This window comes from Staurois parvus, unplaced genomic scaffold (assembly GCF_062004578.1).
Source record: "Staurois parvus isolate SC_StPar_1 unplaced genomic scaffold, SC_StPar_1.0 ptg000068l, whole genome shotgun sequence".
Classification (NCBI taxonomy): domain Eukaryota; kingdom Metazoa; phylum Chordata; class Amphibia; order Anura; family Ranidae; genus Staurois; species Staurois parvus.
The window spans coordinates 10,643,853-10,656,246 of NW_028317864.1; the positions used below are offsets into that span (position 1 = coordinate 10,643,853).

General features: G+C 46.6%; 1 protein-coding gene across 2 annotated transcripts in view; it reads right to left on the reverse strand.

The window, feature by feature from the left end:
* The window catches only part of NAA10 (N-alpha-acetyltransferase 10, NatA catalytic subunit), a 52,933-nt gene extending 40,855 nt beyond the window's left edge, over positions 1–12,078 (reverse strand). The window contains exons 1-2 of one of the 2 annotated variants that reach the window (XM_089669148.1): positions 11,930–12,077; positions 4,086–4,184 (exon numbers count right to left, since the gene is read on the reverse strand). In XM_089669148.1, the coding sequence (XP_089525274.1) occupies positions 4,086–4,184; positions 11,930–11,950 (120 nt within the window). In that variant the 5' untranslated portion in view covers positions 11,951–12,077. Of the gene's footprint in view, positions 1–4,085; positions 4,185–11,929 lie in introns of both variants that reach the window. The other variant, XM_089669149.1, reaches the window with a different exon arrangement.
* Between the last annotated feature and the right edge of the window lie 316 nt (positions 12,079–12,394).

The following is a 12,394-nucleotide window of genomic DNA, read 5'->3' on the forward strand; positions in this document are numbered from 1 at the left end:
GTTTGACAAGGCCATAGAAGGTCCTTAACCCATTAGCAGGACTGGCATCTGCTCCTTTGTGCAAGGATGAACAGGATGAGCACTGCCAGAGCCCTACAAAATGACCTCCAGCAGGCCACTGGTGTGAATGTCTCTGACCAAACAATCAGAAACAGATTTAATGTGGGTGGCCTGAGGGCCTGACGCCCTCTAGTGGGCCCTGTGCTCACTGCCCGGCACCATAGAGCTCGATTGGCATTTGCCATTGAACACCAGAGTTGACAAGTCCACCACTGGCACCCTGTACTTTTCACAGATGAGAGCAGGTTCACCCTGAGCACATGACAGACGTATAAGGGTCTGGAGAAGCTGTGGAAAACGTTCTGCTGCCTGTAACATGGTTCAGCATGACCGTTTTGGTGGTGGGTCAATGATGGTCTGGAGAGGCATATCCATGGAGGGACGCACAGACCTCTACAGGCTAGACAATGGCATCCTGACTGCCATTAGGTATCGGGATGAAATCCTCGGACCCATTGTCAGACCCTACGCTGGTGCAGTGGGTAGTGGGTTCCCCCTGGTGCATGACAATGCCCGGCCTCATGTGGGGGGAGTATGCAGGCAGTTCCTGGAGGATGAAGAAATTGATACCATTGAATGGACCCCACGCTCACCTGACCTAAATCCAATAGAACACCTCTGGGATATCATGTTTCGGTCCATCTGACGCTGCCAGGTTGCACCTCAGACTGTCCAGGAGCTCAGTGATGCCCTGGTCCAAATCTGGGAGGACATACCCCAGGACACCATCCATGGCCTCATTAGGACCCTTCCCTGACATTGTCAGGCATGCATACAAGCACGTGGGGGCAATACAAACTACTGAGGACCATTCTGAGTTGCTGCAATGAAATTTCAGCACAATGGACTAGCCTGCTGCATCATTATTTCGCTTTTATTTTCGGGGTGTCTTTGAATTCAGTTCTCTGTAGGTTGATAATTTTCATTTCCATCAAACGATGGGGCATCCTTACTTTCCGAACACATTACTCAGGCCATATCAGTATAGACATCCAGCATGATAGTTTTCCCCATTAAGATCTGATGTGTTTTCAAAGTGTTCCTTTAATTTTTTTTTCTTTTTTTTTTTAACAGTGTACAATCTAGCTCACCATCCAAATCCCACCATTCCAACAGTAAAGCATGGAGGAGGGAATATCCTGTTATGGGGGGTTCTCTGCAGCAGGGACTGAAGCACTTGTCGGGATAGAAGGAAAAATGGATGGGGCAAAATACCATCACATTCTTGAGGAAAATCTGCTGCCCTCTGCCAGAAAGATGTCAATGGGAAGAAGGTTTACCTTTCAACGTGACAATCAGCCAAAGCACACAGCAAAAATGACCATACGGTGGTCGAAGGGGAACGCCCTTGCATGGCCTAGTCAGAGCCCAGTCAGTGACACTGTACTGCTAGGGTGATAGTATGTAAAAAAAAAAATAAAAAAAAATAAAAAAATAATAATATAAAAAAATAAAATAAAAATGTAAAAAAAATTTCTTTAAAAATTATAATTTTTGGTTATAAACTAATTTGGATTTTTTTTTTACTAAAAAGATAACGGAATTAATTTTGGCCAAGATTTATGATGAAATATTATTTATTTGCAAAATTTAATAAAAAACACCCTTTTTTTCAAACTTTTTGGACTTTTTCATTTACATAGCAAAAAAAATAAGAATCCAAGCAGTGAATAAATACCACCAAAATAAAGCTTTATCTGTCTCAAAGAAATGGTAAAAAATTCATTTGGGTACAGTGTTGCATGACCGCGCAATTGTCATTCAAAGTGTGATAGCGCTGAAAGCTGAAAATTGCCCTGGACAGGAAGGGGGTAAAAGTGTCCGGTCTGGAAGTGGTTAAATCTGCAACTTTTATTAAACGAATATTTTTTCTTGCTATCATGAAAATCCTTGTTCTGCACTTCCTGTTATAGGATGACAGTTCTATCCCAGTCCCATAATTTTACTCCTGTGTTGTCACCCTGTCACAGGGGCTTGCACTGAAGACTACAAGTGGCCATTTGAACACAAATTATGCAGACATGGCCCAGTGTTGTCACCATCTGTAAAACCTGCCCTAAGAAAGGCCATGCAACAATCCTGGGGCGCATGCATGTGTAACAAAAATAGTTGCAAAAAGGCTCTAGGAAATCAACAATCAAAGAATGAAACAACATTATTTTACTTAAAAACAATGGAAATTCTTTAGTTTAGCAAAATGAATATAATTAAGTTAGGTTTTACATCTTATATATAGAAAAATCTTGTTAGCTGATATTCTGATTGCAAATGCTAGATAATAATATGAACAATATATATACTGTGTAATAAATATCGCTCACACCATACACATACAATTAATTAAAAATATATTGCTATTTAATTAGGTTTTCCATCTACTTAACCACTTACCCTCTAGAGGATTTACCCCCCCCCCCCCCATCCTGACCAGGCCATTTTTTGCAATATTGCGCTGTGTTACTTTAACTGACAATTGCATGGTCATGCAACGCTGCACCCAAATGAAATGTATGGCCTTTTTTTTTTATTCAAACAAATAGAGCTTTTGATCGCCTGTGCAGGTTTTTATTTTTGCGCTATAAACAAAAAATGACCGACAATTTAAAAAAAAAAAATGCATATATTTTTTACTTTCTGCTATAAAACATAGCCAGCAAAAAAATTTTCAAAATCAAATTTCATCATAAATTTAGGCCAAAATGTATTCTGCTACGTGTCCTTGCTAAAAAAAAAATCCCAATACGTGTAAATTAATCGATTCATGTGCAAATTCTACCGTCTACAAATGGCAGTATATATACTGGAATTTTGTTTTTTCTTTATACTAGTAATGGCGGCAATCAGCGACTTATAGTGGGACTGCGGCGGGTATTCTGACACTAACTGCCACTGACATCCCCAGTGACACTAATACAGTGATCAGTGCTAAAAAAAAAACCAAAAAAAAAAAACCACTGTACTAATGACAATGGGCAGGAAGGGGTTAACATCTGGGGTGATCAAAGGGTTAACTGTGTGCTATGCAGAGCAAAACAAAGCAGCATGCTGGTGCTGACAGGGGAGAGCTGTGTATTGTTTACATACAGACCTCTTCTCTATCAAGTGTTCTTCGGTGATCACCGGCGGGTAATCTCTGCTCCAGGACCCGGTTATCAATAGCCGTAGCCGCCAATGGCAGCAAGGGTAGGGAGCGCATGTGCGCCCCCTACCCGGAAATTGTTATTATAACAGTTTGCGCAGCACTTTACAATATAAGGGAGACAGTACAATTATAATACATTTCAGTACAGAAGGAATGGGAGTGTGAAATGCAAAATCAGGTATATAGTATATACACGTGATTTTGCGCAGCCCTGCCGCCCTGTAGCAGTATTTGTGCTATAGGGCGGCGGGGATGCGGTTAATGAAGGCTCTTGCACAGTGGTGTGCAGGGGCGGACTGACAACTCATGGGGCCCCCGGGCAATAGGGGATCATGGGGCCCCTGTGTCCTTGCCCAAACTCAAAAAAGCCTATGAAAAAGGTACCAGGGGCATCTCATGGGGCCCCCTACTGACCCCGGGCCCTCGGGCAGTGCCCGAGTTTCCAAATGGTCAGTCCGCCCCAGGTGGTGTGCATACCCAAAGGTAAAGCAATAACATTCCAACTGAAAGATATGGTTTAATAGCACATTAGTGCATTTCATCTACATGATAAAAAAAAGGCATCACAGAGTCCAGAAGGGACTTCAGGATAGTGATCACTGTAAAAAAGTTTTCAGACAGGAAACAAGCAGACGTCCCTAAGGACCCATTCACACTTGTGTAAAGGGGCCGTTTCCAACTATCCATAGAAAATTCAACGGAGAATCTTCCCACCATGCAAATAGGTGCTGGTGGGAAGCCCCATTGAAAGCAATGGGAGCCTGACAGAACTCACAGTCATGCAGCTAATCAGCCTTAGATGCAGACAGTCTCCCACGTGTAATTGCACGTCGCCCCATTTGCAAGTGTAAATGGGGCCTTTAAAAGACCACGCTTAGCCTACCTGTGGCCAGGATAGTCCATGGTAAAAGTAATACTTCATCTGGTAATTTTCTGGCAAACACAGCAAGTTGCAGTGCTGCATATTCATGAGGTCCTCGGGCTGTAGGGAAAAGACACACATCAGTACAAAAAATATGGAGAGGAAAAACACACAAATTACACAAAAGTAACATGATAAACATGCTGTATAAATTTCAGAAGAACCCCTAAGACAGACTACAAACCCAGCATTTACTTTTCGGGGTCGTAGCATCACTTACAGAGCACCCCCATAAACAATAACATGGAAAAATTAGACCTTGGGCTTATTCTGTATAAGTACAGCCTTATTCCTCCCTCCATTACATTTATGGAAAGGTACCAAGGGAGAGATGGGCAATAGATCCACAGCAGGAAGGTAGGACGACTGTTGCACTATGTTTTTCCCCCCCACGAAGTTTAATTTCTAACGCACCCAGAAAATTATAGACTTCATTTTTGGTTCGGCTTTTCTTCATTTTGTTTATATTTTATCCCGCACCCTCGCCACCATTTCAGGCTAAGCCTGAATGATGTGTGCCTGGTCCTGCAGCCTCCTGGGATGCTTACACCACATCTCCCAGGAGGCTGCAGAATCGGCACAGAAAGCAGCCAGGGGAGAAGAGGCAGCCAGCCAAAAAGAACCAAGATGGCGGCATGTGACCCAATGTGTAGCAGCCTAATAGAGTGCAGCAGGACAATGCTGGATTTGCCGTGTGGGTATGTGTTTTGAGGAGCACTATAGCACTACTGACAAATATTGAGGGGGGGGTGTTGTTGGGAGTTGAGTACCACACTGAAAAGATTTGTGTGGCAAGATACCCCCACTCTTTACCTGTTGTGATGGCTTGTCTTTCATTTATATACTGGGCATGACACCACATACAGGTGAGGTGGCCAGGAGGAGTATTAAGATAAAGATTATTCGATCCCCTCATGTTTTGCATTGTATTGGTATTGTTCTGTCACATGTTCTGTCCCCCATTGTAATGTACAGAGCTGAGCGAACTATTGGCGCTTTATAAATACTGTATAATAATAATTATTAATGCTAATTGCTTTCTGTTCTGTTGAGGGACGCAGGAAGACAAGACTTTCAGGTTATACAGCTACCTACAAGAGGATTGGACCCTGGCAAACAAAACTGTAGGCCAACCTCTCCTACTTCCAGCATGCCTCTGTTTTTTGCTAGTGTCCTAGAATTGACGTCTTTTCTTCAGCTGTGGTGTTGTAAAGACTAACTTGTGGTTTTCTAGCATTTTTATAATCATCTCATCTTTTGTGGTACGCTGCAAAAACCAGGCACGTTAGTCCTTAGTCTGGTTTTGGACCATACCACATCCAGACCCTGCTAGACTTGATATTGTGGGGCTAGCCTGGAAGTGAACTTTATTACACTGGGTTTCCAGACTCAGGTTTTGCTTAGGTTTGCTACAGAGTGCTTTCCACTCTCTGACATCAGATCTTATTTTCATTGGTTGCTGGGTGCCATTATGCCATTAACTGCCAAGTGGATTAAAGTGGAAGTCCACTTTTTAACCTGTACCTACAGGCAAGCTTATAATAAACCTGTACCTACAGGCAAGCTTATAATAAACTTGTACCTACAGGCAAACTTATTAGACAATAAACTTGCACCATTTAGGAGACATTCACATGAGATGCAGCCAGTGATGTCACTGGAGCATGCACTCTGAATGGGGCAATCCTTCAGAGCGCCGTGCTATGGCTGGGGTTCCCATGCATGCGTGGGAGTGACATCAATATAGCCCTGGCCATACATACAGCCAGAGCCAGCGAACCCGGAAGGAAGACCAGGTGAGGATGGAAATACCGGGGAGCCGTGACAGCACTGAACTTTGGAGAGCTCTGTGTGCAGGTAAAGCAGTCATAATGTGCTAGTATGTGATGTATATTAGTACATTATGACTTAAAGCTGTCTGTTAAACTTTTTATATTGCACCACTTTGCACATTATTGGATGATTTGCACATATGCACTGGATATTAACGTTGGACTGTTTTTTGGCTCTATAAATTTTTTTATTTCCGCATGAATTTCTATTTTTTATTTCACTTTATTTACTTATTGATTCATATATTTATTGATACGAACGCACCAAAGCACAGTTATGTATTGTTGAATAAAAGCACAAAATGGTAAAGTGAGCGCTATAGGGAAGCTGCTGTGACACCAAAAAAGGTACCAAAAAACCTTCCAAATCACCGGCGCACCTGCTTTTTATATTATGTATTGTTGAATGCTTGATATGTTTTTGGGATCAAATTTTTGAGATCGGATTCTAACACATTTGTTGGTTCACATGGAATTTGTGACCATATAGATATACATACAGCGCGGTTACACCTGTTTAATATCTCAGCTTTAGACTATTTACCCCCTTTTTGTTGTATTTTTTCTATTTATTTATCCAGTTGGCGCAGACTTTCCAAGGTATATATTATGACTTAACCTGCAGGGGGCCTGACTTTTTGTTATTTTTGTGGCGATCTACTACTACTGGGTGTTTTGATAACGCTGGTAACATTAGCTTTGTAAAGTCACGTTAAAAACACAAGTTTTTCAGCTTTTTTTTTTTTTTTTTTAGCATTTTTGCATTAGCGGCGTTTTCCCACTTTATTTTTACCAAAAAATAAATTTTTTTTGGCTCAAAAAAACTTCCAAAAAGGCCAGTTTGCGGCGTTTTACCACGTTAGAGTGTTTTTACCTATAAAACTCTAGAAATCCACTAGTCCTGGGTTTTTTTCCGGCCTAAAAACGGCACTGCCAAAACACATAGGATAATATGCTGGGGGGGGTTTACTGGCTGTAGAAAAAAAGCACCAAAAACAGCAGTTGTAAAAACGGCATGAGGACTTAAGCGTTAGGCATCCAGCTGAAATCAGCTGTTAAGGTGCCATCTTGGTCCTCCTCAGTAATCGTAAGCTGGCTTTCCTCTCCCAAGTTCTGTAGGCCAGGTGCCTAAGCCTGGAATAGACAGTTGGTTCACAATCACAGAGCACCACCAAGGTGGCCATGTGACCTCCTGCTCTCTAGTTCCCTTGTCTCCTCCTCCCATGGTCATCTCTAGGACTTCTCCAGAGCCTCCCCCATCCTCTGGAATGCTCTACCCCAATCTATCCGACTATCGCCTACGCTGCCCACTTTTAGGCGATCTCTGAAAACCTCTCTCTTCAGGGAAGCCTATCCTGCCTTCACCGAACAACTGAATCTTCTATTCTTTCTACCAGTCCATACCCCACATTTATTACCTTTTGTACCAACAGCCCCTCCCTCCTAGATTGTAAGCTCCAAGGAGCAGGGCCCTCCTAGCCCTCTTGTATTGAACTGTATTGTTGCTGTATTGTCTCCCGTTATATTGTAAAGCGCTGAGCAAACTGTTGGCGCTATATAGATCCTGTATAATAATAATGTGAAACCCAGACTATGGTACCTGAATAATAGTAGGACAACACTATATGGACTACACTTTATTGAAATGTCACACCTGAGAAAGGTGCAGAATGACTATTTTTGTTTGACCTAGATTACGCAAATTTATTTTGAATGTACACCGCTCAAAAAAATTCAAGGAACACTTTGAAAACACATCAGATCTCAATGGGGAAAAATATCATGCTGGATATCTACAATGCCTTGAAAAAGTATTCATACCCCTTGAAATTTTCCACATTTTGTCATGTTACAACCAAAAACGTAAATGTTTTTCTTTGGGATTTTATGTGATAGACCAACACAAAGTGGCACATAATTGTGAAGTGGAAGGAAAATGATAAATAGTTTTCAAATGTTTTTTACAACTCTGACCAGCTTCCTTGTCCCTGCTGAAGAAAAGCATCCCCACAACATGATGCTGCCACCACGTTTCACGGTAAGGATGGTGTGTTTAGGGTGATGTGCAGTGTTAGTTTTCTTCCACACACAGAGTTTTGCTTTTAGGCCAAAAAGCTCAATTTTGGTCTCATCTGACCAGAGCACCTTCTTCCACGTTTGCTGTGTCCCCAACATGGCTTCTCGCAAACTGCAAACAGGACTTCTTATGGCTTTCTTTCAACAATGGCTTTCTTCTTGGCACTCTTCCATAAAGGCCAGATTTGTGGAGTGCACGACTAATAGTTGTCCTGTGGACAGATTCTCCCAGCTGAGCTGTGGATCTCTGCAGCTCCTCCAGAGTTACCATGGGTCTCTTGGCTGCTTCTCTGATTAATGCTCTTCTTACCCGGCCTGTCACTTTAGGTGGACGGCCATGTCTTGGTAGGTTTGCAGTTGTCCCATACTATTTCCATTTTCAGATGTTGGATTGAACAGTGCTCCGTGAGATGTTCAAAGCTCGGGATATTTTTATAACCGAACCCTGCTTTAAACTTCTCCACAATTTTATCCCTGACCTGTCTGGTGTGTTCCTTGACCTTAACGATGCTGTTTCTTCACTTATATTTTCTAACAAACCTCTGAAATCTTCACAGAACATCTGTATTTATACGGAGATTAAATTACACACAGGTGGACTCTATTTACTAATTAGGAGACTTAGTGAGGGGTACCAGAGTAAAGGGGGCTGAATACAAATACACGCCACACTTTTCAGATATTAAATTTGTAAAAAATTTGAAAACCATTTATTATATTCCTTCCACTTCACTATTATGTGATACTTTGTGTTGGTCTATCACATAAAATCCCAATAAAATACATTTACATTTTTGGTTGTAACATGACAAACTGTGGAAAATATCAAGGGGTATGAATACTTTTTCAAGGCACTGTATACTGATATGGGCTTGGTAATGTGACAGGAAAGTAAGGATGCCCCATCGTTTGATGGAAATGAAAATGATCGACCTACAGAGGACTGAATTCAAAGACACCCCGAAAATCAAAGCAAAAAAATTATGCAGCAGGCTAGTCCATTTTGCTGAAATTTCATTGCAGGAACTCAAAATGGTCCTCAGTAGTTTGTATGGCCCCCACGTGCTTGTATGCATGCCTGACAACGGCGGGGCATGCTCCTGAGACAACGGATGGTGTCCTGGGCGATTTCCTCCCAGATCTGGACCAAGGAATCACTGAGCTCCTGGACAGTCTGAGGTGCAACCTGGCGGCATCAGATGGACCGAAACATGACATCCCAGAGGTGTTATATTGGGTTTAGGTCAGGTGAGCGTGGGGGCAATTCATTGATATCAATTCCTTCATCCTCCAGGAACTGCCTGCATACTCTCACCACATGAGGCCGGGCATTGTCGTGCACCAGGGGGAACCCAGGACCCACTGCACCAGCGTAGGGTCTGACATTGGGTCCAAGGATTTCATCCCGATAACTAATGGCAGTCAGGGGGCCATTGTCTAGCCTGTAGAGGTCTGTGCGTCCCTCCATGGATATGCCTCCCCAGACCATCACTGACCCACCACCAAAACAGTCATGCTGACCCATGTTACAGGCAGCAGAACGTTCTCCACACCCTTTCAGGTCTGTCACATGTGCTCAGGGTGAACCTGCTCTCATCTGAGAAAAGCACAGGACGCCAGTGGTGGACCTGCCAATTCTGGTGTTCAATGACAAATACCAATTCAGCTCTATGGTGCCGGGCAGTGAGCACAGGGCCCACTAGAGGACATCAGGCCCTCAGGCCACCCTCATGAAGTCTGTTTCTGATTGTTTGGTAGGGGACATTCACACCAGTGTCCTGCTGGAGGTCATTTTGTAGGGCTCTGGCAGTGCTCATCCTGTTCCTCACAAAAGAGCAGATACCGGTCCTGCTGATGGGTTAAGGACCTTCTATGGCCCTGTCCAGCTCTCCTAGAGTAACTGCCTGTCTCCTGGAATCTCCTCCATGCTCTTGAGACTGTCTCCCAGGAGTTTCATTGACTTCATGCTATACTCTAATTACAAAGTGTTCCTTTCATTTTTTTGAGCAGTGTATTTGCTTTGTTCTGAAGTTTGTGGTTCTGAATAATATCATGCTTAATATCAGGATTTAAAAAAAAAAAAAAGGCACTGAATAAATTTTATTCATTTATAAAAATGAATTTGTTCAGCACATAAATATTTGTAAGATTATACAATGCGACCCTTGTACTGAAAAGCTTGGAGACCCCCTGCTACAATGCCACAGAACTACAAGGCCCAGCATGTCATGCAAGCTTGACGTATCATGTCAGCCTCCCTGACATGGAAGCGGTGATAGGGGAGCCGCCACGGGGGAAGCGATGATACGGGAGCCACCACGGGGGAAGCGGTGATAGGGGAGCTGCTACGGGGGAGTGGTGACAGGGGCACCACCTCTGCGAGAGCAATGACAGGGGCGCCACCACAGGGGAGAAGTGATAGGGGCGCCGTGATAGGGGAGCTGCCACGGGGGGAAGCGGTGAAAGGGGAGCCATGATTAGGACGCCCCCTCGGGGGGGAGTGGTGACAGGGGAGCCATGATAGGGGAGCCACCTCAGGGGGAGTGGTGACAAGGGAGCCATGATAGTGGCGCCACATCGGGGGGAGTGGTGACAGGGGAGTCGCTACGGGGGGAGCGGTGATAGGGGAGCTACCTTGGGGGAAGTGGTGACAGGGAAGCCGCTACGGGAGGAGCGATTACAGGGGCGCCACAACAGGGGAGCAGTGATAGGGGCGCCGCCATGGGGGAGCGGTGAAAGGGGAGCCATGATAAGGGCGCAACCTTCAGAGGAGTGGTGACAAGGGAATCGCTACGGGAGGTGCGATGATAGGGGTGCCGCCACGGGGGGAGGCGGTGACAGGGGGGGAGCGGTGACAGGGGGGGAGCGGTGACAGGGGGGGAGCGGTGACAGGGGCGCTGCCACGGGGGGAGCGGTGACAGGGGCGCTGCCACGGGGGGAGCGGTGACAGGGGGGCTGCCACGGGGGGGTGGCGCTGACAGGGGGCGGTGCCACGGGGGGAGCAGTGATAGCGGAGCTGCCACGGGGGGAGTGGTGACAGGGGAGCCGCTACGGGGGAGTGGTCACAGGGGCGCTGCCATGGGGGGGAGCGGTGACGGGCGCTGCCACGAGGGGAGCGGTGACGGGCGCTGCCACGAGGGGAGCGGTGACAGGGGCGCTGCCACGAGGGGAGCGGTGACAGGGGCGCTGCCACGGGGGGAGCGGTGACAGGGGGGCTGCCACGGGGGGAGCGGTGACAGGGGGGCTGCCACGGGGGGGGGGTGCGCTGACCGGGGGGCGGTGCCAAGGGGGGAGCGGTGATAGCGAAGCTGCCACGGGGGGAGCGGTGACAGGGGCGCCACCACAGGGAAGCATTGATAGGGGCGCCACCACAAGGGGAGCGGTGACAGGGGCGCCGCCACGGGGGGGAGCGGTGACAGGGGCGCCGCCACGGGGGGAGAGGTGACAGGGGCGCCGCCACGGGGGGGAGCGGTGACAGGGGCGCCGCCATGGGGGGAGAGGTGACAGGGGCGCCGCCACGGGGGGAGAGGTGATAGGGGCGCCATGATAGGGGCACCACCTCGGGAGAAGTAATGACAGGGGAACTGGCACAGGGGTAGCGGTGATAGGGGGCACCGCCAAGGAGGGAGTAATGACAGAAGAACTGGCACAGGGGTAGCGGTGATAGGGGGCACCACCAAGGGGGGAGTGATGACAAGGGTGGGGTACCATTCTAGGGCCAGCATGCATTACACAGGAACAGGCTCGCACACAGTGCCCGGCAGTGAAGCATCATGGGAAGGTCAGCCATACTCCACACTACAATGAATAGAAGACAAGCATGCTTCGGGCTCACACTTCCCCATCACTGAACACTGACTTCCCCCGCCACACATCTGCCCGGTGTTGTCCGCTCACCCGTGCATTCCGGATATTCATGGCGCCGGTGTATCTGCAGAAACGGAGCCGTACGGCACAGAGAGGGGAAGGGGCGGAGAATCAGAGGTCACGTGATGAACGGCATGGCTGGGCGGCAACCTGGATGTGATGTCATGTTAGTGGAAACGGAAGTGGACGCACAGGGATGGAGAAATTTAGAAAGGGGGGGCTGACTGTCAGGGTGTGATGGGGGTGTCGGTTATTGGGGTTCAGTGTCTGCGCTGCAGGGTCAATAATCCTCAGTGACAGGGTGGGGTGCACTGCCAACATTGCAGGGTGACATGGAGGTGCTGGGGGGTCAACCCTGCCAGGTATCATGGGGTGATGGTGCACTATCAGTGCTACATGGATACGTGATCGGTAGATGTAGTGTCCGTGCTACAGGGTGTCGTGGGGGGATTTGGATACTGGGGTACATGATGAGGGCAGAAGGATTTTGGGGAG